General features: G+C 39.8%; 1 protein-coding gene across 2 annotated transcripts in view; it reads left to right on the plus strand.

Annotated features, from left to right (window-relative positions):
* The first annotated feature begins 3718 nt into the window (after window positions 1–3718).
* The window catches only part of ophn1 (oligophrenin 1), a 39838-nt gene continuing 16517 nt past the window's right edge, over window positions 3719–27039 (plus strand). For both annotated transcript variants that reach the window (XM_048984641.1, XM_048984642.1), the window contains exons 1-10: window positions 3719–4303; window positions 9096–9191; window positions 16425–16486; window positions 18465–18536; window positions 22777–22878; window positions 23818–23928; window positions 24045–24149; window positions 24254–24383; window positions 24651–24751; window positions 25596–25687. In XM_048984641.1, the coding sequence (XP_048840598.1) occupies window positions 4150–4303; window positions 9096–9191; window positions 16425–16486; window positions 18465–18536; window positions 22777–22878; window positions 23818–23928; window positions 24045–24149; window positions 24254–24383; window positions 24651–24751; window positions 25596–25687 (1025 nt within the window). In that variant the 5' untranslated portion in view covers window positions 3719–4149. The remainder of the gene's footprint in view (window positions 4304–9095; window positions 9192–16424; window positions 16487–18464; window positions 18537–22776; window positions 22879–23817; window positions 23929–24044; window positions 24150–24253; window positions 24384–24650; window positions 24752–25595; window positions 25688–27039) is intronic.

Below are 27039 nucleotides of genomic sequence, written 5' to 3' on the forward strand. Positions count from 1 at the left end.
GTGTACAGAATTTATGTTTAAACAAATGGCATAGAAACATCATATTAAGTTTGCTAATGATTGTACTTTATACCATGCTGGTGTTTTCAAAAGTAACACTATTCCAGCAGTAGATATTGTGATCAAGATGTCAAGGTAATGTGGTATACTGTATTACCGTCCAAGCCTAATAATGACTGTAAATCTGTTCATAAAACCCATTTACCCATTTCACAACATTGCTTGCATTTCTGTTTGTTGCAATTCAACTGCCCTCTACTGGTCTGGTGGAACATCACTGCTGTACACGAGCCGACCATGACTTTCTGTATACACGGAGAAATGTAATATTTAAAAATCCCAATTTTGAAAACACAAATAGAATAATTTCAATGATTGCATCATAGATCACAGAGAGTGTGCAGGCTTTCGTTGACTGTGTCACGAGTTGGGAGGCGAAGGACCTGAAGGCAGGCATTTGGCGAGCATTAAAGGGGTTTATTGAACAGGAGCAGGGAAACAAACAAGACTGCAAGAGGTCAAAAGAAGAAGGCGGATAAGGGGAGGGTCACGGGCCGACAGGGGGAGTGACGTCAGTGACCGGCCTGGGGCTGATGTGACAAACAGGTACTTAAATAGAAAAGCTAAAATGGGGAAACAAGTAATAGGTGTGGCTCATCAGAGCCACATCAGGGATGGGACAAGAGGGTCAAGCGAACATGGCATGCAGGACGTAACACACCGTTTGTCAACTTAGAACAAAATGTAATAGAGGAATAACATGCATTCCTCAAAGAATAGCCATTCTCAAATATGTTTTATCAGTCAGTGGAAGAACTTTTTCCACTGCTTTCAAGTCAATGAAAACTAAAGCAGAAAACACTTATCACAAACTTCTTGTTACATTTTAATGTTGAAAGTTAAAGGAATAATCCACATTATCCAAGTGCTATATTCCGTGAATAAAAATGAAATGATTTTACTGCCGTTTATCCTATGAAAACACAGGTTTAAAAAATATGTCCATATTCTTAGGGTAAGTGGGTGAGATGCTCAAATGGGGTCCCCTAAAAACTCTGTGGTCATGCTGGAAGACACCTAGATGGGATATTATACGGATACCTAGCGAGTGTGATTGGAAAGAATGACTGCCCAGATCTAATCCAGAGTTTTGAATTCTTATTGGACTTCTGTGTAAGCCATGGACTGTCAGAGGAGGCCGGATGGCCCAGGATGACCCAGGGGAGCAGTCAAAGTTGGCTAGGAACGTCTGGTGGAAGCTTCTGTGCAATTTGACTCAGACTTCTGGAAAAACTTCTTGCACGTGTCAAGTCTGAATGGAACATTTTCAAGCCTTCATATCAAACTGCTGATCCTCAGGCCTCTTTTATAACCGGCACATTTTTACTAATTGGCATTCAAACCTAATATGATTCATCTTTCTAGCTGCAGTTGTAACTGTGATTTAGTTACTAAAAACTTAAAGATTTTTTTGGTGTTTCCATTATTTGTCTTTGGTTTTCACATATTCTGTCAAATTCCAGCAACCACGCGATGTTTCCTAGTTATGTTCTGCTTTTCAGAAAGGAAGAACCTATTTCTATGATAACTTAATGGATTTGCCACTTTTAACCAGATATTCTATCCTCCAGAAGTGCACATTGGAACATTACTAAATGCTATTTTAAATAATTTTCTTCTGAAAAACTTACCGTGACTAGTTTATTCTATTCTTATTTTTTGTTCAATAGCCGTCGTATTACAGAGATAAACCACTTCGATGCATGTGGTTATACAAAAATAATCAAGTTCAACTTGGTTAGCAGTTGTCATTGATTAGCTTTCATATTACTGCACACCTCATTGTGGTTTATCCCTTACATAAATTATGCATCTAGGCAGAGGTTGTGCTGTGGGTCAGTGGTTAGTGTTTTATCTTCATACTTTTGTGATTTTGACTCCTTCTCAGCTTCTGTGAATATGGTTCTTCATGTGCTCAAACCAGATCGTTCAGGGTCCTTTGGTTCCCCCCCCATATTCCAAAGTTTAGGTCAATTCTCTTACTTTGTATGTGCATGTCTGAGTGGGCTTGTGCCCTGTTATGAACTGACATGCTGCCCAGGATATCCTGTGAGCTGTGTTTCCTGTGATAGGCCTAAGGTTTGCTGTGACAGTGAAATTGCTAAGCAGTTGCAAAAAATGGATGGATATTCCTGAACATAATTATGAAAGAGTTTTTGGATGTCCTGTTCTACATGGAAACCCCACAAAAACTTCATGTGCACATTATCAGATGTAAATATTCCCCGATATCTATAAAAAACACTAAACATATCATGAGACACACAAACTATATTATTTGATTCTACAGAACGGGGCTGACCAACCCTGCTCCTGCAGCCCTACCAGCCTGCAGATCTACCACCCTGCAGATCTGCCAGCCTGTGGATCTTAGGTGCCGCCCTAATTTAACACACCTAAGCTGAGCTGGTTTTAATACTGAGATGCTACTGAATGGCCTGGTTATTTGTATCAGGTGTGCTAAATTAGGGCAGCACCGAAGCACCTAAGGTAGATCTGCAGGGTGGTAGATCTGCAGGAGCAGGGTTGGTCAGCCCTACTATTAAAAAACAATTAGGATGTGCAATGTATTAAGACATTTAATCTGGTATCTTGTAAACTATCCAACTTCCAACAATTTATCCAGAGCCAGGTATGCAAAGGTCCTAGGCAGCAAAGGTGATAAAGCAGGATTGCAGTCAATGTCTGGACACAGGGATTCCAAGTAGTCAAACTGCATGTCTTTGGACTGCAGAATACCTACTGAAAACCAACATCACACGGGCAGAATATGATCTTTCAATCCACAGTGTTGGTGGTGGGAGGCAACAGCGTTACCCACCGTTTTAAAGCACAGAGCAAACATCCTATACCGTGGCGGGTCAGTATATTTGCAAATCCTCATTTTACGGAAGCGTTGTATTTAATTAATTTCCCATGCGGAACTACTTTACTTTCAGTAGACTTTACCATATAAAATGCTGCGTTTTCGAAAAAATATGCAGGCATGACATGCTAATTTTAAATAATGTAGTTGCAACAACTTTATTCGCAGAATAACTATCCCAGTAAGGGGTATGTGATTAGATACTCAGCACTCTCCCATATGTTTGTAGCTTTGAAAAGAATGAAAACTCACTACGTATGATAGATATGACCAAGGACTCCCAACGAGGGTTGTAGTGATATTTATAACTTTTTGATCATGTCTGAAAAATCGGGACACATTCCAAGTCAAACATTAGATTGTTCCCCCCAAAAACTATATTATGTTATGAACGTAGTAACTTAATTTGACAATGTTATAGAACATCGTCTTTTCACAGAAATGCAAGATGCTACTGCACCAACTGAATTTTACGTCGATTCCCTTTTTGTTTCACTATCAGTTGTGTTATTCTGAAAACATCATCCGCTTGAAAATATATAGGATATGCAATAAGCTGGTACTAATTTATGCAAATATAGTCATTGATTGATTAACCTATAGAACACAAGCTGCCATTTGGACAAAGTATCATCCGAACAACTGTTTCAAAAGAATATTACTCAATGATTTTGGAGAAGGCTTTAGTCCAATAAAGCATTTAAGTGTGCATGCATGCATGCCTTTTCTTAACAGAGCATGCTACTATCTCTTTAAGGCAAAACTATGGATGTTGAAATGGGAGGTCCATCGCTTTGCCCAACGTGTACTGTACAATATTCCAGAGCATACAACGAGGAAATCGTCTGAAAGCCAAGATCAGATTCATGTTACGCTTGAAAATAAAAAGTTAACACTGGGGTTGGATTTGAAATTGCGAGCATGGAAAAATCCCGCCTGGAAGGTAAAGGGGGAAAATACCGCTGAAGTAGATGTATTATAAGAAACGGTGTCCGAAAGCTGCTGATCTGACCGGATAATCAATATTGATTTTGGGAAAACAAGCCTCTGGTAGGACATACCCACTGAGGATGTGTGAAACGTAAAGCACAGATCTTCGCAGTGAAAAAGGTGGAATACTGATTCCAAGTTAATATTTTTGGAGTCTATCGAGTCATCTGAAGCCCATAAGGTCCATTTATCCATTTTAAGCGATTTAACGCGCATTTCGTTGCTCAGAAACTATGGGACACCCTCCACTGGAGTTTAGTGACTGCTATCTGGACAGTCCCGATTTTCGGGAGAGATTGAAATGCTACGAAGCGGAACTGGAAAGAACAAGCAAGTTCCTGAAGGATTTAATTAAAGATGGCAATAATGTGATAACTGCAATCAAGAGTAAGTACTTTTTTGGCGGGCGAGAATTGATCCGGGCGGGTATTAAATCTGAAAATGACTTGATTCTGTTTGAATTACTTTGGGGACTTTTTAATCTGGCAAGATGACCAGAACGTAAAGCATATCTCACAATACAAGCCACATTACATCTATGGTATTGTTTAAAAGTAATAATTTAATCGTGGCGATGATTAATCATAACAACATTAGTTAAAAACAAACAAAAAAAAACGACAATAAAATGGTTATACATGAAAATAACATAGAGAATATTAATCATTTCAAACAGTTTTGTTTGCTATTCCACTTTTGGAAACTAGCAGATAATTGTCATATTGGCCAAGTCCATAAGAATACGGCTTTATCTGGTAGCTACTTTGTTTCCGATGACTGTGCTGTCATGTCAAACAGTATCTGCTACTTTACTATTTCGACTTTTATGCGGTTTTGACAATGCTGTTATGCATTTTCATTCTGGTAAACCTTACTATAACTGCATGTCATCAGTGCATTGATCCAGGTTTCCGACGCCGCGTTTTGTGAATATTTGCTGTCCACATCTAATTACCATGGGTTACGTAGGCTGTATGAAACAACATATCTGAAAATACCCAGAAAAGTATTCATAGGCTGTGCAGATATACATGATGAACCACGGGAAATGTCTTCATATTTGTGTACGTTTATGGAGTTCACCACAAGACAGAAAACATTTATTGAAACGTAGCTCATTATAAAAGACTATATAAGGGACGTTCATATGAGGAGGAGAAAAGGTTGATTATACTGTACACCTACAATCTCATTCGACTTAAACTCTGTACTATATCTTTTAAAATGATAAGATGTGATGGTGATGGAGTGGACAAGCTAGCACACTGTTTACCTCCTCACAGAGCTAGAGGGAGCAGCCATTTTGATTTTCTTGTTCTGTGAATGGAAATGGGCTAATAAAACCCATATAGCAACCTAACTCCTCAGAATGGCAGTTTTATACTCATGGTCATGGTTTTCATGTATAAATAAGGTAAAAAAAAAAAAAGTATGAATCCTAAATTCATCATGTTATGTATTGCTCACATTTAAATACTTGTATCTTAATGGGAAAATGCCTTTTTGTCATGATTTAGAAGGTATTTATTTGACCCTTTGTTTTATTTTAAATATAAAAAGTTTCATAAAAGAAATACTGAATCACATACTCTTAAAACTTAAGCATAATGGCATTTTTAAAATGTATTTATTCATTTATTTTGCCTACAAAATACATTAGAGCAGAGTCTTCATTTATTGTCCCAAAGATGAATGAATACTTACTCTATTTGTTTAAAATACATTGTATTCTACATAATTAATGCTCTTTTGTACACTTTCTCAATTCTACCAACATAAGGCATTTAAAGTGTTGTTGCTGTGGCTTGTTGTGCTGCGTGAGAATCATAAGCTACTGGAGGAGCGCTTGTCATTTTTGGAACCTCCCTCCTTAAACCTTAATTAGGTTTGAGTCAAATTCTGGCATCTCGATGCACTGAAATGCACTGAAATGTGGAATGAGCGACTGCCAGAAGCATTATTTCTCCAAATCCAAGAAAAAAAAATGCTGAAATTTTTAGATTTTGTGGAAAACCATGACAGGTGAAGGATTTGTGTAAATTCATCTGTTATGTTAGGACTAATTCTTTTAAATATAGCATGTAACGTAAGATCCGTAAGAAGAATTTATAAAATTATCTATGTGAATCAAATTATAAGCATCCTTATAAATAGTCAACTTTGGGCTGTAGGCTTGTTATCCATCCTCAGGTACCCTGAATAAATACCTAGCAGCATGTAACCTGTGGGCAGAGGTAGAAAGTTCAGGTCCAGAAAGTACAAATCCAGACCAAGGTTTTGTTTCAACCAACCAGCTGAGCATAAAGAGTCACACTGGCAGAGTCTTCAGCTGGTTGGTTGAAACAAAACCTTGGTCTGGATTTGTACTTTCTGGACCTGAACTTTCTACCTCTGCCTGTAGCAATATTGGTATTATTTGCGTTTTGTGAGAGGTCTACCTTCCACCTTCATGGGAATGTAGAGCTTTCCTGCTGCACAGGTACTGCCTATGCATTACTTCTGCCTGCTAACCAGTAGCCGTACCATGTTGAGAACTCGTGTAAAGATTCAAGTTTAGCAAACAGTAGATATGGTACCAGTGAGTTTTTTCTGTGTGCCACATTAAGTATGAACAAGTGAATTCATACAGTAATTCTGTACACAAATGCAATGTAATAACATAAGTATAATAATATATTGTAGAAATTTCCCTGGACTCATTATAAGTATTATCTTAAGTCCTACTTTACAGGTGTGTACAGGTCAAGTTCCTTCTGATCATTACCAGTGGTTAAAATGGATTTGCATGAATGACAACTAACAGCATATAAACCTTGGACTGACTGTCTTTCATTTATGTAAATATCTGCTGAATAGCTCACATGTTGAGTGTTAGCATTATATTTTGATGTCCGTTTATATGGGGCATGATGCATAGGGGAGGCTTCGCGTCTCACCTCTAGGGTTGGGAGCTCAGATCTGTGTGACTGAAGTTGCATGTTTTTTTTTTTCCCCAGCTAATACACGTTTTCACCAGGGAAACTGGTTGCCGTGGTGTGCAGAGGTAGAAATTTCAGGCCCAGAAAGAAAGAATCCAGACCATGACTTAGTTTCAACCAACCAGTTGAGAGCTCTGTGACTGTGACTCCTCATACTTAACTGGTTGGTTGAAACTAAATCATGGTCTGGATTCTTACTTTCTGGGCCTGAAATTTCTACCTCAGGTAGTGTGTGAGAGTACGTGTGTATCTGCCCTCTGATGGACTGGCATCCTGTGTGTACTAGTGTGTTGTGCCTTATGCTGCCTGGAATGGAGTCCATACTTCATTATATAAGTGCTCTGGAAAAGTGGTTGGAAGATAAATGGTTTAGAAGACGCCAAATTAAGTGTGTTAATGTGTGTTTGGCATACAGTTACCATTTAACGAGTGGTAATTGGTTTGTCTAATACTATTTATTTATGTATAGATAATTAAAATTAAACTAAAGTGTCGTGTTGACTGTGTGTGTTGAGCTCAGTGTTGACATCCCTGTCAGTCACCCTCTACGAGTCACAGTGGGGAGGTTAGGGTGGCTTGGAACCCAGCTCCCATAATCCTCTGCGCAGACCTTCCACAGGAACGGCTAATGTGCTAGGCGCCTCATTTGTACGTCACATTGGACAAAGCCCTCTGCCAAATAAATGTAAATGCACTGAATTTTATGTAAAGTGCTAATATATCATCAGAATGCTTCCTAACCTCGCAAAGGAATTGTGGTGCTGTAGTGGCATAATCCTTTTAAATGAGAAGAGAAAAGTGCTTCAGAATTAAGGTGTTTGCTGTTTGGAAATTGTTGGTTTCACTTCCTTCACCCAGCCGCAATTCCTTCTTCTATTTCAGAAACATTTCTCAAGCATACAGACTGAGGGAAAAGACTGAGGATAATATACCTTTTATACCCTTTTTTCTAAGAGCCTGCCAGTCTACTTAAGGGTTTATTAACAATAAACTGCAAACAGGATTTGACAGGATTGTAAGAAGTGCGTGATGAATATTTCTGGAAATAGTGCATTTTAAGCACAAATATTTGAGGACGCGTTCAGGTGCTGCTGTTTTGCTTATAATCGGTATAAGGTTGGTTAGCTATGTCTTCGGTGGATGGCCCTCATCGTTTTTCAGTCCGTCCCACGGCGACACATTTATTTTACACAAAGTGCCCCATGGTTGTCATTATATTTATAGTGTCAGCTTTTGCCAACAGGGTTCAGTTAAGCCACCATATGTAACCTGACCCTTTAAAATTAACTTACACCCTTTACAGGTGAGAACTTCCAGTTCTTTGAGATTATTGAAAGATGATGAATTCCTGGCAGCTTCAACCAAGCTCACATACATCCCCTCTGTTTATATGGATCTTGCATGTTCTTCCCATCCTGGATGTACCCCAGCCTTGTGCCTAATGCTTTCTGCGATACCCCCTCCCCCCCAAACCTGACTCTAACCTGACCCTGACATTCTATTGAAACATCTTAATAGTATCCAGTTACTTACCATGATATATGCACAATAATATTAAGGAGGCGAATGCCCAATGTATGAGAATACTGTATTAAATACCAGATTGAATGAAATGTTTGTCATACTAATCAATATATATAATGTGAGATTTGGTCCTAGTTGTTTTTGACAGATCATGGAATGAACATGTGTTTGGTAATTGGTATCCATACTGGTTTCTGCCTAATCTCAGTTATTTTCTCATAAGGACACTCGCCTCACAAGCGCTTATTTTTTCAGCTGACTTTCAGTCTTTCCGTACAGCAAGTTTCAGTTTTAGGTGGCAGCTTTGACCTCTGGTTTCAGTCACGCATCATACTTAAACTGGAATATGCATTCCAGTCTGGACATTTCCACACTGCGGCCATGAAAAGCTGCAGGCCAGAACCACGACAGAAATGAATTTCTACAGCTACTGCATTTTCACAAAACAGTAACATTATCAAGAACTCTTCACTGGTGAAGTGTTTGTGTGAATAATTATACGTTCATCACCCAGTCGTACCTGATGTTCTGAATCTGTAAGGGCCTGCAGTGTTGTCTTCTGGGCCATATGATGTGTTCTGACATCCATTTAAAGAAATGTTAATAAAAAGGTATTTCTTTGTACCCTACTATATTGTCATGATACTCTGTAATCATAAAATGCGTATTTCTTTCAGCTTATTCCCTGGCTGTTCAGAAATTTGCTCACACGCTGCAGGCTTTTCAGTTTGATTTCATTGGCGATTCCCTGACTGATGATGAGATGAACATTGGTAAGTCTACGCAGTACTCAAGGTATCTTCTTATTCTTTAATGGTATAACTTTAACATAGACCTTAATAAACATTGCTGCAATTTCTTTTTCATAAAGCCTTTATTGAATGTGTTACAGAATGCCTGTATGTAAGTCACATTATGTTGGTGTCCTAGCAGCAGGATGAAGCAGTAAGAGATTATGCAGATATTGTTTTGTGTAGTGATTCATCTGAGTGCTCATTTCACAGAAGACACAAGACATTCCCAGCGCTGGGAAGTCTTAAGGGTTTGAAAAAGTAAACTATTAATGGTCTAATAATCATAATTGAGTTTGAATAAGTCAGGAAGTAGTGTGAATGATCTGAATCACCCAATCAGACAGATTTCCTCTCTAGTGTTCATCTGCTTTAAAGATGTATTGTTCATTTTGGTTTTGAACCACATGATATTTATGTCAGTAACTACAATACAAGAATATTATTCTGTGTTTTGCAAAAGATATCATCCCCATATAGGTAGTTGACTACTAATGTAGTAAATCATTGTGATGATGATTACAAAAGTGATATTTAAGAATTAATCTGTATACAGTAGAGGGTTGAGGGTGGACTCTTGGGGAGAACAGAAGAGAAATGGGGGAAGTGAAATTAGTAATGGAAGGAAGTTACCTTTCTTACGCTGTGCAAACACATCCACATAAGTGAGATATGCTTTTCGGTGCTCTTTGTGAGACGATCGTTCGGCGGGCAGGAAGGCAGCCAAGCAATGGAGTCAGGGATGGGGGTTTTATTCCTCCAAAAGACAGGGTAGGGTACAGTACAGCACGATGGACAACATCAATGACAGACCTGGCTGGCACCGGACAGTACAAGTTCACGTGAATGCCTGCGGGGTACATCCGGGCAGATGGTGGAACAGCACAGGTAGTTCTGCGCATTGCGGTTCAGGCAGGCAGGTTGACAGGTGTGATCTAGCAGTGACGAGCAAGTAAGCGGGCTTAGGCCATTGTTTTTCAAGCCGGTCCTCGGGGACCCCCAGGGGGATGTGGATAAGGACAGTACATGGTATGGTAGCAGAACTAGGAAGCAAAGGCAGGCCGGGACATAGGCAGGAGTAATCCCTGAAGAGCAGAGCTCCAGTAACACATGGCTGCGTGCAAAGCCAGAGTGACAGCCCTCACAGTACAGTTCATTCATTCAAAGTTGATGATGGTGATCCCCACCTTGGTCTCTGCCTGAGACTATAACTTCAGCTGGGACTGAGTAACTACCAAAAGCTGTTAACTAAACTAAACAAGTCCTTTTGTTGTCCCTTACTTAAACATTTGGAGTGAGCCTGTATCCCACTGCCGTGGAACTCTATAGGAAACTGCTCTGTGGCCCAAGTGGTTCTTTCCACTCTGGCAATTAATAGATAACAAGCTCCTTGAGAGAAGAGCAAAGTAGTAGCATTGTACGCAACTAAAACATCACACAGGTAATCAAGGCTGCTCAAAGATCTATAGATTAGTCAAGGTATCTTAAAATCAATGCATAACTTAAGGGGCCATACTTTTAGTACATACGCACATTTTAGCGTTTTTTTTTTGGACCCCCTCCGTACGCACACATACGCTGGGTAGTTGACCCCCCCCCCCCCCCGCGTACGTACGTATGGGCGATCGTCAGCCGACTTATGCACTGCTTTTTGGAGCTACAAACGTTCCTGTTAACTTTAGGGGTAACAAAAGAATGATGTCATGAGATTTACTGTAATAAAATCACTTTCAAATAAAACGAAATGGGTCGCCATTTCCGTAATGTTACAGCACCTTTTAAACCAGATATTTCGGAGGTCCGTGGTGCATTGCAAACCTGTTTTTTTTTTAGATCGTTTATGAGATATTGTTTAAACTTAGATCGATCGTCCTAAAAAACTCATGTCGCACTCAGGAGCTGTGGCCGTGTAAAAGCTAGACATGATGTGGGGAAGCACCGACCATGGTCGTTTGGTCTGACGGCGTTTGCACTTCCCGCCTTAAAGTCTTAAACTCGGCCCCATTGTCATTTGTTAAGTCGCATTCAGGGGCAATGGGGCGCGGCTGTAAGAGAGCGGTAATTCATAACAGAATAAAAATAACGTCAAACTTTCTATTCAACCTGGATTTATTCGAATATGTATGTCAGGTGAACAGTTGTCACAGACATTAATAATAATGGTTAGTGTTGCATGCTTATAATTCTGCTTGCGTGTTGATTCGATGTTGATGGACTATCTGCCGGCCGGCTGATGATCGGGAGATGAACTAAAGACGTTTTGAGTTATATGCACGTATGGAATGCAATCCAGCAGGTCAGGTATCGTGAACGAAACACTTCATTTTTAAATTTCTCAAGTTGATTCACACCCATGAACGTACGTACTAAAAGTATGGCTAATATGAACCAACTTCCTGATTCTAGTAATAACTGTGTGCCAACTGAAGTCTTTAAGGAGTCTGGGATATTTCCAGACAGTACTTAATTACAGTAATACTGTCTTAAACTTATAAAGCCATGGATTGGTGTTCCCAGATCATGGATGAATCACATGGGGCGGCATGGTGGTGCAGTGCTTACCACTGTTGTCTTACACCTCTGGGATCAGAGGCTCCATGTGTTTGGAGTTTGTCATGTTCTCCTTGATTGGAATTTGCCCGTATTTCCTTAGTGGGACAAGCTTCCTAACATCGCTATAAAAAGGAAAGGGAATAAGAACCTTGCTATGTTCGTCAAATGGAAATAACACTGCATGGGATCATCAAAAGGCATCTGTCAGCTATGATGCGAAGATTTTTAAACACGTGACCAAGTTCAACAGAAAAAAAGAAATCAAGTTTTACAAGCTTAAGCAAACGCAGAACTCCTGTAGTGCCAAGTTGCAATACTTCTGTTTTAAATATATTAATAGGAGGAAGTTACTGGCCATCAAACTCCTCATATCCAACAAAATGTTTTGTATCTTTCGCAGCTGTGACAGCTCCCCTGGTTTGACTGATATGTATAGCTGTGTATCTTCGGCCTGGAAGCTGCAGCTGCATACAGGCTGCAGACATGCACCATGGGAAGGTTTTTAGAGTCACTGGTGATCGAGTCCATCTCAAAGCTGATTAAAAACCCAGCCTGAGTGAGAGACAAGACAGAGCTCATTCATTCATGGACCCGAGAGTCCGTACCTCAACTCTGGTCAGCAGGTTTATGCAGCGTAAACAATAATAGATCACTCTGGTTAATTCAGATGTTTGTTGGTCACATAAACTTATAGTGTGAAGTTAGATAAGATCCTCAAACCAGGACAAAGCCAGTCCTTTAATACCAACTAAGGATTCTGAGTGATACAAAAGAATTTTATTGTCTTATAATGGGAAAAGGAGAAGGGAGACTCTGCGGGTCCCACAAGGAGCAAAGTTTATTCTGGAACATGAGGGAAAACCGTAGCAAAAGGGTGTTCAGTCATCCGCCAGTGGCCCCAGCAGGTGGCGCTCTCTTCAGGGCAGCCATTCTCCATTTTCCACCCACAAAATGCACGCACAACAGCATCCCTTACTTTTTTCCTCCTTCCTCTGCTTCTTCTATGCCTAAGGCTTTAAGCCTGGAAAGGGAGGGTTTCACCCCCTGATTGGAGTCGCCGTCATTTGCCAGGCACGTCCAACTTAGCGCCTCCTAGGTTGGCAGTGAGGAAACCACTATGTGTCGCCTCACGGTCTACGGTATCAGATGCCGCTGTTAGATCTCGAAGCTCAGACAAGGACACACATTCAGCCAGACACCATAAGCGAGTCATTCATTACTTTTAGTGACACAATTTCCGTATTCTATGTGATGTGGTCTAAACCAAGATTGAAACAACTGTTATATTTCTGTACAGGTTTCGTAAGGATAGGTCAATAACAGGATTACATCTATGGCTTCAGTATGAGTTTATCATATTTACATTTACATTTACAGTATTTGGCAGATGCCCTCAGCCAGAGCGACTTACATAAGTGCTTCAAGACGCTGAGATGAATTTTTCCGATACTAGCTCAATAAGGACCCAGGCTATGAATACCATCTATCTGAATACTCTGTAGAGAAAGTGCAATTTTTTTTTACACACACACACACACACACACACACACACACACACACACACACTCACACACTCACACACATACACAAGGAAAAGAGCTGGGTAAGAATACAGAGTACTACTTCAGGTATTTCTGAAAAAGGAAAGTTTTGAGTTGTCGCTTGAAGACAGCCAAGGTTTCCGCTGTTCGGACATTAAGGGGGAGTTCATTCCACCAACTAGGCGCCAGGACAGAGAAGAGCCGAGATGTGTGTCGTCCTTGTGCCTTGAGGGGTGGTGGGACCAGTCTAGCAGTGCTGGAGGATCGGAGAGATCCTGATATTTAGTAATTGATAATGCAGTCTGGTGGCATGGTGGCGCAGTGGTTAATACTGTTGCCTCACACCTCTGGGACCCGGGTTCAAGTCTCCGGTTACATGTGTGTGGAGTTTGCATGTTCTCCCCATGTCGTTGTGGGGTTTCCTCCGGGTACTCTGGTTTCCCCCCACAGTCCAAAAACATGCTGAGGCTAATTGGACTTGTTAAATTGCCCGTAGGAGTGCATGTGTGAGTGAATGGTGTGTGAGTGTGCCCTGCAATGGGCTGGCCCCCCATCCTGGGTTGTTCCCTGCTTCGTGCCCATTGCTTCTGGGATAGGCTCCGGCTCCCCCGCGACCAAGTAGGATAAGCGGTTTGGAAAATGGATGGATGGATGGATGGATGGATAATGCAGTCTCATTAACATGCCTTGCCTGAAAAGGACTGATCATGCATGTAGCTCCTTTAGAGGAAGATATTAAATACAGGTTTGGCCAGTATACAAGCATTTTCCTCATTTCTTCTCTTAAGTTTTATCTTAAGCAGGACGACCAAGTCAAACCTGTTAAGAAGAAAATGCCCAGTATTCTCAAATGCCTTTTCAAGGTCGGTTTCCCTAGATGCCTCCCCAGTGATGGGGAATGACTGTAGAGTTGTGTAACAAACACTACTGCTAGTCACTGAAGCAATGGAACAACTAACACTATATTTGGTATTATGACCCTATTTAGTAGCTGATGAAGTAGCAAACCTTACACGTACCTCAAGAGTTAAGTGAGAGTCATCTGACAGCGGACAGTGTAGCAGGATAGGATGCTTAAGAAACACAGAGTTGCTGAGGAAAGTTATGAATGGGACAGTGTGGGGGTGATCTATGAAGAGCTCCGAAGGTGGAGGTTGTTGGCATTGTGAGTAGGGAGAGATGCTCCTTCTTGATGCTGCCGGGCACAACTGAAGGCCACAGGTGGTACAGATGGGTGGTACAGATGGGTGGTACAGATGAGTTGCCACAGGTGGTACAGATGGGTGGTACAGATGAGTTATTGGTCTCTAGGCTATTTATGCTCAGGGATAGAAAGAGAAACTAGCAGGTTGTTTGCCAGTCACTTTCTAACTTGTCCTAATGTGGATTTGAATCACTCTCTTGAATGATTAGCAGCTGCTACCTGCACTCGGTTGGTGTTCCTCGCGGGAGGCCCAATGGCCGCGACTGATTAACAGTGCAGGAAATAAACACAGCTCCTATTGTAAAAAATGTAGGTGATGACTCTAAGCAGCTAAAAGAGGGTTGGGTTAAGCCAGTTTGTCAGCCTCGACTTGGCTACGGTTAGTCATTGCTTTGTCCTCAGCAGATGATCAGCATCAGCCCACATACTGTAGGGTGAATACCCAGGCCTATCCCAATAGGTCTGCCAGTTATGCCCACTATAAAACTCACTGCATTTGCTGGATACTATTCTGACAGCCATTGAATTGACGGTTTTTAAAGCCAGTGTGGGAGAGGCAAATTTGGGTGTGTTTTTCAAAGATAGTGATCCTTAAAGAATTTGATTACCTTTTTTTTTGACGCAAGCAAGTATGACAACAGTTTGTGAACCTTTTGACCTCTAACTGCCTCCAGATCGTTATTGGTTTGGAGAATAAGCAAAGATCTGCTAGAGCTTTAAAGCTGTTTAGGAGTATTAGCACTACAGGGAGTCCCCAGGTAAAGAATGTCCATACGGACAACTTGTACTTAGGATGGAACTGCCATGAAGCCTGTTATGTTCGTTATATGGAGTTCAGCAAAATGGTTAATAATGAAGGCAGACACTCATGAAAACAGCTCATGAAAGCTTTGCATGGGTTCGGCTCAAGGTAGCGTATATACATACATACATACATACATATATAATATACTAAGACAGACATTTGACTTACTGACACCAAATAAGAACTACATTACCTGTTTCGACTTACAGATTAGAGAGAGACTTAAGGAACAGATCTCGTTTGTAACCGGGGGAGTGTGTGTACTTTATTAATTAACCCAAGAATGACCAGGTTGGTAGCTAAACATTTTGACAATAGCCCTTTAACCATCTATGAAGATGAAAAAAGAAGAAACCCAAGACTCAGTTCCACTGCATGTTTTATTTTACTAAAACTTTTCAGCTGTCGCATCTTTGGCTGCACCGTACCCATCATGCACCACAGTGGCCGTGTGTCCGATACACAGCCCTAACCGTGTGTGTGTGTGGTCTGTCTGTCTGTCCGTCTGTGTTGTGTGGCATGTTCTTCTCCTGTTTACAGAGGTTTCTTTCCTCAGCCCAAAAACATGCAGTTTTTTTCATTTACATCTTGCACTTATCCCGGTCACAGACAATGAGTTAAGCAGCTTGACTTTCTTTAAGTGATCTGTGCAAGAAAGTGTACCTATAAAGCCCATACACAGAATATATTATTGGGTGCATTACCATATGTATGAAAAGTGGACAGATTAAGGTCTTCAAAATTCAGAACGTAGATACAGGCATTAATTGAACTGAATTGTGTATTTGATTTGATTCAGTAATTCCAAATATCTCCAGCTGAACAAAGTCAATATGAAACATCACCCCCAACTTTAATAGTAAGTGAAGTAGTACTTCTGTATGACTTTTTAAGTATCTATCAAAAAATAATGGCTGAACATGGGGTGTGCTGTGAATCTTAATCTCATTTCTGCTGAATATGTGAAGGTTTAAACATGTTGTTTCTGGGACTTGAAAACAGTAATTGTATTCCATTTTGTGTCTCAGGCACAAGTTTTGTACTGTAGTATGACCCTGCATATCATTTCCCTATGACTGTATTTTTTAAAAATAAGTGTGATTTCTTCTCAGCTGAGTCTTTTCGGGAGTTTTCTGGCCTGCTACAAGAAGTGGAGGAGGACAGAATGATGCTGGTAAGCGTGACGTAATGTTTTTCCGCCTCTGCTGTTTTGAGTGCAATAGAGTGTTGTTTTTCAATCACATGTGTCGATCTTCTGAGAGCAATGATGCCAGATAACTATTGTCTTCTTATCCTTTGGTCGGCCATTTTTTTCCTTTTGGAATAGATGCCATAGAGATTATGCCCATTTTCCTATACTGGCTTTATAATTGCTTTTCCTTATTACAAGAAATCCTACTTAAAATATCGGTTTCTTTGGAAGAGGTAACTATAAAATAGATTGGTGCAGCCACCTCAGAGTTATGTTCATCTGTCTCTCTGGAATTTGCACATTTTTTATGATTGTTGGAAGACATGCAGTTCAGGAGTATTACTGTCTGAATTTTGTGTGTGTGTGTGTGTGCGTGTGCGTGCACATGCATGTGCGGGTTTGTATTTGCCACATTGTGGGAACATTTAGCTGTTGTACCAAATGTCCCCACAACGTGAACAACCTGTTACTTTTAAGAGCTTGTGGGTACATTTTTCAAGCCCAAAAAGTATAAACCTCAATTTTACAAAAACAAAAAAAAAAGTCTGTGAATGCAACCAAATTACTAAAATACCCAAAGGTCCTGTGTTTTATGGATGGAAATGATATGCAGGGTCATACTACAGTACAAAAGCTGTGCCTGAGACACAAAATGTTACTTATGGTTAAGATTGGGATTGGGTAGGTGTGTGTGTGTCTGTGTGTGTGTGTGTGTGTGTAGGGAAACACCCTGTTTGGTATTGTAACATGTGCTTAAGGTGTTAGGCTTCAGGCTTGCTACGATAATGTACTGCATAGAAGGTACTCGGAAGTGATTGAATGCATACAGTTGAAGTAGACAAACAATTGCCCAAACTGACATGAAAAAGATTTTAATTATAACGCAAATTATTGACCTCCCAGTAGACACTTTCCACTTAAAACTGATGGCTATAGGTCTCACTGGACAAATCTCAGGTGAAAATAAAAATAATCATACTTGACTACTGGAAATCGTTTTAGAAGCAGACAAATCTCACATGAAAACAACATTGAAAACTGGATTACAAGTGGTGGTTATGATGGTAATGAGGATTAATGAAATGACCTTGTTGATGGCAGATGTTTTCTGCAGTTGGACAGAATCGAAACCTTTGTCGAAAAAAAAACAACTTTGGCACAAAAAATGGCCGTGGCAGAAGAGCAAAGAATCAGAACGTTATATTAAATTCTGGTGTTTCTTGATAGGTTACGTAAGCCGTTCAGGTGTGACTGTCTCTTAAATCATAATACCCCAATTTGCATTTGAACCTGACTATTACAATGTCGGTCTGTGTCGAATCTTGCCTTGTTTTGAATTCTCTGTTTGCTCATCTGTAAATAGGTCATTTGTTGTCTGCTTTGTATGACTCAGTGTTTCCCAAATCATGTACCCCATAATTTATCAAAACCAGAATGCAACTGACCACTCCCACTATTGTTATGATTATTGAGTGATAAGCTGAAAAAAAAGATCATGTGACATAGGTGTGTAAAACCCGTGACATACTTTTTAGGTAGAAAGACTGCCCTCTGCTGGAGCAATTGAGTCTGAAATGTCTAACTAAAAAATGTCTTGAAGATCTCACTTAGAGTGCAGTAGGTCATTTCTAAAAACCTGCTGAAGTCATTTAATGCTTGCATCTATGAGTTAAGCTTTGTTACATCAGTAAATTTTCCAAATGCACTACAGTATATTTTACAAGCAACATTCACTGCCATTATGGCTCACTGGATCTGTTGGACACCCTTAGTTTTGTGCGTTGAAAGTTTGTGGATCTGTGATAAAGTATGCGAAATGTACTGTGACTTAATTAGTTATGTTTGAGTTGTATATTAGCTAGGGGGGTGGGGTAAGGCTGCATGTAAAAGAGAGTCAGAGGTCTGTGAAGGGAAATGAAAGTCTGATCAAATTCTACTCCTGTCTCCACTTTTATTGCAGGTTCAGAATGCTTGTGACTTGCTGATTAAACCACTGGAGAAATTCCGAAAAGAGCAAATAGGAGTCACAAAAGTAAGTGCTGGGAGTCCATACAAAGCAAGTGTCTTGTATCAGAGATGATTCACTGCAGAGATCGTTCCACTTCCTCTTTAATATTTAGTATTTGGTTTCTGTGTTGTTATGGTTTCCGTCGCGGCTCTATATACTTCCACTTTTAACGCGTACATTGAGTTTCTTCATCCACCTGAAAGAGAAGCAGTTTCTGCAGAGTTTACATGTTCAGCAAGCACAGCTCTGGGGAGAAAAATGAAGAGACTACAGTAAACTTTTTGTTTCACTCATGTCTCAGTTTATGGGTTACTGTTATGTTACTGTGTAAAATATACATTTGTTGTAAACTGCGGTCTGGCTCTTCCATGTTTCTCATTGATGAAGGGCTTCTTCCTTGTTTTATGGAACTTCGTGAACTTGAATCTTGGTGACCCGAGAGAGGCCCCCCGAATATCCTTAAGTCATCCATAAGGTGTACAAAAAAATTTGACCTGAGTTCCCACATCGCCTTTTCACAACCTTTTTTTATGAATTCACTTCAAATGACTGCAGCGTCATTTTAGTCAAAGGAATGTGTTGTGTTCTGCATGTTGGGAAAAGGAAATAGGACATCAAAGAACACGATGAGCTAGTCAGAAAATTCTGGAAATTCAACCAAATCCGACAGTTTACAGTCAAGGCATGAGACAATAAAACAATACTAGAGAGTTACAAGTATAAACAGTATATTTTCTTCTCTCACATGTAAAACTGAGTTTTTAAATTGTATGCACATTTTAATTGTTGTTCTGAAATCTGCTCATATCTTCTACGGTTTCCATGTTGTGTAACAGAGCACAGTTTTAGAATTTGGTGATCAGTGGTCATTGTTGACACACCTCAGCACAACAATGAAATGTGTCCTCTGCATTAAATCCATATGTGGCAATCTGACATAGCAGGGGGCAGCTAATTCAACGACCGGGCAGCAGTGCTTGGTAGTACCTTGCTTTGGGTACCTCAGTTGTGTCTTGCTGCTCAGGGATTCGAACCTGCAATCTTTCAATTACAAGTGCACTTCCCTAACCATTAAGCCACCACTGCCCATGCATTGATTTAACTGCATCATATGCCAATAATAAGAGTTCTTTGTATGATCCACGTTTAACTTGCAGTACTTCTGTTTAATACTTAATAAGAAATTGTTTACAGATCCAAATACTGTATAAGTCATCTCAGTTTCATTTTAAGAAAGACTGGCTTGGATGAATATTGAAAGATAACTGTATTGTATGCATACAGTGCATATATACACACACACACACACACACACACACACACACACACACACACACACACACAGTTTGTTTGCTTTATATGTACAGTACCTATTTACAAACGTATGTTTATTTTATATATACAGTGCTGTACACATCAAAGGAAGCTGTAAAATGTTTAAAGCTAGGTAGGAAGTGTATATTTCCTGAAAACAAAAAACGCAGTTTTAACATTAGAACACATGCAAATAGTGTAACAGGCTGTCAGAATAGAGTGACACAATAAACACAAATAAGAATGTCTTTTGTTCTCCAAAAAGTTATTGCTATCTAGTTGGATGGCTAGATGAACACTGCTTCACCCACCCACTAAACTAGCAGCACAGAGGCTACAATGGGATCTTGATTTAATTAGCGACTGGGCTGATACCTGGCAGATGAAATTTAACATGGATAAATGTAAGGTAATCCATGCAGGGAGCAGACATATAAAGTGTAGATATTTTATGGGTTCTACTGAAATAAAGGTAGCTGATTATGAGAAAGACCTCGGTGTGTATGTTGATGCTTCCATGTCCCACTCTCTCCTGTGTGGGGAAGCAATAAAAAAGGCCAATAGGATGTTAGGTTACATCCCTAGGTGTGTGGAGTTTAAGTCAAGGGAGGTGATGGTACGATTATACAAATCTTTGGTAAGATCCCACCTAGAATATTGTGTGCGGGTTTGGTCACCATATCTTAAGAAGGACATTGCTGCCTTGGAAATGGTTCAATGTAGGGTTACAGGAATGATTCCTGGTCTTAGATGAATGTTTTATGAGGAGAGGTTAGCTGAGCTGAATCTGTTTAGCTTCAAGCAAAGAAGACTAAGGAGGAACATGATCCAGGTATATAAGATTCTAACAGGTTTGGATGCTGTTCAGCTAAATGGCTATTTCAATATTAGTTTAAATACTAGAACTCATGGCCATAAGTGGAAATTAGCGGGAGAACATTTTAAAATGAATTTGTGGAAGCACTTTACACAGAGTGTAGTTAGAGTATGGAATAGTCTTCCTGTTAGTGTAGCGCAAGCTAAAACCCTGGGTTCCTTTAAATCAGAGCTAGATAAGATTTTAACAACTGTAATCTATTAGTTAACTTTTCCCCAAACGAGCTTGATGGGCCGAATAACCTCCTCTCGTGCGTAAATTTTTTATGTTCAAACCTGTCCTCAGGGGCACCTCAGCCATTCCATGTAGTTATTAAATTTAATCAGTTAATTATTAAAAAAAGTGAATGAGATATTGATCAGCTCTGTGAGATGTGCTAGCGATCAAGTTACAAAATCCGTGGCTGTACTGGAGGGTTGCTGAAAATACTGGGTTGATTTTAGCAGAAGTTTTGAAATGGTTAAGTAGCATACAGGCATAACATCATAGTTTTACATCAACACGAAGATCATGTAAACATCAATTTGACTGCACAGTACTGTGTGTATGTTCTTAGTATGTGTGCACTGTTTGTGTATGTATGTATGCACGTGTGTATGTACGTATAAAATCTACTGACAAAAGAACAGTATAATGTGGTATTTGCTAACGTGCGTTTGGTGTGTTTTCCTGTTTTCATTGTAACGCTATGGAGAACCACCAGCAGGTGGTGTGCATTAGATGGGAAGTGCTGAATCTTAGAAAGAAAATATTGCAATGTCTCACAGCTAAGGAAAAAAACATGGTTTAAATAGTGAATGTTTGCTGGCTGCAAGCACTTAACAGAAACTGCACATTATAGATGCAATAAATGTTTTTGTTTTTGCTGTTTTATATGTAATATGGACGTGAACCTTGGAGTCTGAAATCGCATAAAGATGGAGAAATCTAAAGAGAGTGCCTCCCACACGCCCTGATACTCTTTTCTTGCTGCCCATGGGCAGTCCAGATTGCAGTCTATCACGTCAGTGCTAATTAGGTGCAGATCCTCTCTGCCGAACGGCGGGGAACGACAAACGTCTAACCTAACTGTGTGGGCCAAGCCGAGCTGACTGGCAGCCAAGAGAACTTTTGTAGCTGGAGCCAGTTCAACATGGTGGAAAGAGCTCACAGTCATAAATACATTCTTGCAGTTTTAAACTTTTACCAGCGCCCTTAGAAGGAATGTTATTGCTCCGTATTTCAGTCTGCTGGCTTTCTTAATGAACTGTAAACGTAAGTCGGTGATTTCACTCTAGCTGTAGTAAGTTCAGTTTCCACATTTTACACCAATTCCCTGTTTCCACCAATGCGGTGCTGGAACTGGTGCCGGGGGTTTTTCCTAGTCGGGAACTGGCTCCGCAAGTGTCCGGGCTGCTGAGCTCATGTACCTGTCTTTAAGCGTGCTTTTTTACAACAGAAGGCTCCTCCCTGTCATGCGTTTATGTTTTGAAAATACTTCTATGTTCAAACAGCCTCATACTGAAAAATGGCTAAATCAGGCATGCCAAAATTATTACTAAAAAAATACATAATGGAATGGTCTGACCTTTCTTGCTTTACACATAATTTCTGAAACTTTTGAGCTACGAGTGTCAGTGTAGATGTGCTAAAAGCTGTTTGGTAATTACATGCTTATACTGTACCAATTAGATGATCATTATAGCTTAAACATTTGAGTGTTCTGTCCAGTTTTACTCTTTGAAAGCTATATAACTCAAAAAAGTTCACATTCAGGGTATCATTAATATACCTTTGAAATTTGTTTCATTTTGAATGTTCCGGATAAATGTTCCTTGATAGTTGAATGTTGTCATTTTGGGCTGTTAGTCTTATTGTCAACAGTCTTAATTACATGCTATACATAGTATATAATAAATTTTTGGATTTTTTTTCTCTTAATCGTACAGTACTTAGAATGTGTATTTATTTATGTTTATTTTAATATTGGCTTTTTCCATAAATGCAGGATTAGTACTTGAATACATTTTTTAAATGATCTGTCTGAAGAGATCAAATGAACCTTTTTACTGAAAAAGTGATTTTGTGTTTTAGGAGAAAAAAAAGAAGTTTGAGAAAGAAAGTGAGAAATATTATTCTGTGTTGGACAAACATTTAAACTTATCGTCCAAAAAAAAGGAAACTCACTTACAAGAGGTGAGTTAATATTGGTTTTATACTGTGGATGTTACTTATTTTATTGCATTACATTATTCTCCATGAGCAGATGGTAACACCTTAGGGGACACAAGTAACATAGTAACTCAGTTACTAAGTATAAATCATGAACGAATATAGTAACTGCGTGAAATACCTGAACCGTTATGATTGAATAATGATGAACGAACATGGGATTAGTTTATAACTAACACTTAGGTTCTGTATTAATTAAGTAACAGTGTACTACTACATAATTTGTAACCCTGTAAAGTAATATGTTACCAATACTTTTGTTTAGTTACTAAATTACTAAATCTTGTGACCTGAAAATCATCCATCCACCCCCTTTCCTTAGTACATCCAGAACAGGCCACAAAATCCCATGTTATATTTGTATATTTATACTTCCAAAGTAGTCTTTCCAGTTGCTTATCCAAACAGAGAAACATTCCCACGAAATGTAAACATACCTCTCGAAAATACCAGGAAATGCTACAGAAAATGGAATTTAATTGTACTCACTTAAAAGTATGTGGAATCCTGATCAGCCTGTTTAGTAAACATGTAGGCACAGGGAACTTTAAAAATGAGGACATCTAAAGATCCTTGCATCTCTTAATTTTGATGAGATTCTTGCAGCAGATTAAATGATAGGTGGGCAAACTGACTTAAAAGTTCTAAAAATATCCCTAGTTTGTCATGAGAAGAGCTAAGCAGGCACTTAGAATGAAACTTTTAAAGTGACCTCAGACATCACTGATGCTCCGCCGTATTCCGGGCATTTCCATTAAGTAAGCCTGAGCAGAACTGCAGGATATACAGCAGCACAGGGAATGCTATCTCCTTGCATACCATCCTGTTGTACTTTTATTAAGACTCGATGTGGTTTCCTTCCCAGTTCACTTTCCTGACTTTCTTTGCTTGGTCAAATTCCAGGCTGATGAGCAGCTTGACAAAGAGAGGTTAAACTTCTACGAGTCCTCAGTGGAGTATGTCTACCAGATACAGCAGGTGCAAGACCGGAAGAAATTCGACGCGGTGGAGCCTGTGAGTGCAATAAGTTTAAGTTTTAATTTCAGTGGAGCCTGTCTATGCCATCTGTTATCTATATGTGGATGAAACCATACAGGTGACTTTAAAGAAATGTGCCATCTACAATGCAGGTTTTAGCTTTCCTCCAGAGTCTTCTGACACTGAATAGCCTCACCTTTGAGACAACTCAAGACTTCATGCCGTACAAGCAAGAGCTGCAGCTCAGCCTGCAAAATGTGAGTACTTATTATTAATGGGTTGCAGTATTCGGAGGAAAAAAAAAAAAAACTTCTTTAGCTCAAGTGCTGTCTGACATCCTCTGAATCAATATGTCTCTCAGACAAGGAACCACTTTGAAAGCACCCGGGAAGAGATGGAGGAGCTCATGAAGAGAATGAAAGGCTCTCCTCAGATGTGCAAAATTCCCGGCCAGCCCACCATTGAAGGCTACCTGTACTCACAGGAGAAATGTAATCCATTTCACAAATGTCCTCCGCAAACCAGCCAATTTATTTTTCATATTTTACATAATTGAAATTTAACCACCTGCATATTTCTCTCATTTTGGTTCAATTCCAGTATAATCATTGTAATTGTTGAATAGCAATAAATAAGGCTCGTGCAAGTTATTGCTCTGTAAATTGAACAGGCAAATCCTCTTGTTTGTTAGCCCTGTAGTGTAGATTTCATGATCCTTGTGCACATGAATCATATGTAATTCTTCATGTATGTTTAAGGGGCTCTGGGTATTACATGGGTGAAATATTACTGCAAGTATTACAAGGAGAGCAAGCTACTCATTATGATTCCTGTAGAGCAGAAGCCTGTTACCAAACAGGTAAGTTATTGAATTATAATTTTTATTTTTAAATATTCATAATTACATGTGGGGCAGCATGGTGGTGCAGTGGTTAGCACTGTTGCCTCACACCTTTGGGACCCGGGTTCGAGTCTCGAGCCTGGGTCACATGTGTGTGGAGTTTGCATGTTCTCCCCATGTCATCGTGGGGTTTCCTCCGGGTGCTCCGGTTTCCCCCCACAGTCCAAAAACATGCTGAGGCTGATTGGACTTGCTAAATTGCCTGTAGGTGTGCATGTGTGAGTGAATGGTGTGTGAGTGAGCCCTGCGATGGGCTGGCCCCCCATCCTGGGTTGTTCCCTGCCTCGTGCCCATTGCTTCCGGGATAGGCTCCGGACCCCCCGCGACCCAGTAGGATAAGCGGTTTGGAAAATGGATGGATGGATGGATAATTACATGTAATGATTGTGTGCAACACTGTTAAGGGAATGTGATATCATTCATTCGGGATATTCATTATGTGACATCATTGCCTTCTTTTGGTTCCTCACAAGCACCACTGTTCTTTTCTCCTGCTAGACTTTTGAACTTTCAGTTACTAAAACTTACCAGGGGCCTGTACTGCAAAGCAGGGTAACTGGCTTAACGGGGTAATTTGTCAGATTTAAGGTAGTTTGGGCAAAATGTAAGTGCACGAATATGAAGTGATTTAAACTGTGCTACCTTAAATCCGACGAGTAACCCCGATAAGGTAGTAACCCCACTTCGTATCACAGGCCACAGGGGTTGCCTGTCATAATGGATGTTTTCTAGCTTTTTTAATTGGAATATTTTTAAATTATTTTCTGTAATACCGTTCTTGTTCTTTCATTATTCCTTGCAGGGCCCTGTGGAGTTGAAACTTAAATTGTGCATCAGACGCAGGACTGAGTCAATAGACAAACGTTTCTGCTTCGACATAGAAACGTGCGAAAGGTGAAATCGCATTCCCCTATAAAATGTTTATCAATGTGATAAAATGTCTGATTAGAAATTCAGAGTGGGCAGTCAGTCAGGTGTTTGCTGCTGCCTCCTCTTTGCTGATCTGATAGATTATCCATTTCATTTCATTCTTTCAAGAACACGACATAATATGAAAAATTTTAATTATGGCAACTCATTAATCCTGGAGGCTTTTGTAGATATATATTATACAGTACTGTGCAAAAGTCTTTAAAATGTTAAAATGATCTTCACTTAGGTATAAAACTATGATATTATGTCTGTCAAAGTGCCTGGTTAGCCATTCCAAAACCTCTCCTCAAGTCACCCGAATATTTGTAGCCACCATCACATACACCCAGTTATTTTGTGACTCGACCCCGAGTACACCTGAAGTGAGGGTAATCAATACATCACTGAGTTATTTTACTAATTAAGTTCATTAATTGAGCTGGTGGTGAAATGTAATAAATACGTGGAATGACTGTGGTGCCCCTGAGGAGAGGTTTGGGAACTGAAGCGCTGTTCATCTAGCCATGCAGCATGTAAAAGGAAAACGTTCTTGTTAGTCTTTATTGGGATACTGTGTGTATAATCTGGGCACATCAGCAGTATGTATTGCTGCAATACTTACTTACTTACAACGGTTCGTTCATGCAATGATGAAATTTCATTTTCATTGTATAAGGCATCGTAGAGGTGGTATGATGGAGGAGGGTTTGGTTGCAAAAAGAAAATAATAGAAGCATTATTTGGACGTGCAGTGAGTTTGAAAATGGTTAATTGTACAGTACAGTCCATGAGTATTTGGACAGCAACACTTAAAAAAATTAGTTTGGCTCTTTATACCGTCAAAATGGATTTGAAATGAAACACTGAGTATGCCTGAATATTTCATATCAACATAAATTATTATTTATGTTGATATTTGTATTTAACAGAGTAGTATACCAAACAAGTGTTTGCTACAATAAACAGGGTAATACATACACAGGATGTGAATCGCAGTGTTTAAACCTTTTTTTCCCACTAGTGTGCAGTGCTGGAAATGGCTTAACATTAAAGCCCGGTTCTTGGTATTTTTCCCATCACTGTATGTGTGCCAATCCAGAGAAAAAAGCAGTAAAATTTTCAGATTGGTTCAATACCTGGAACCATTTGTGCAGAGGTTGTTTTTTATGCTTGCCAAGTGCTGTGTTTTCATGCATTTTACACCTTGAGTACAGAAATCATATCACTTTTTTGGCAGGCGTACGTATCGCCTTAGCCTGTAGTTGTGGTAGTGTCAGTGAGGTATATGGTTACTTGAAAAGAGTTTGTTTTGGGGGGGGCACTCATGCACGCTG

This window comes from Brienomyrus brachyistius, chromosome 18 (assembly GCF_023856365.1).
Source record: "Brienomyrus brachyistius isolate T26 chromosome 18, BBRACH_0.4, whole genome shotgun sequence".
Lineage (NCBI taxonomy): Eukaryota > Metazoa > Chordata > Actinopteri > Osteoglossiformes > Mormyridae > Brienomyrus > Brienomyrus brachyistius.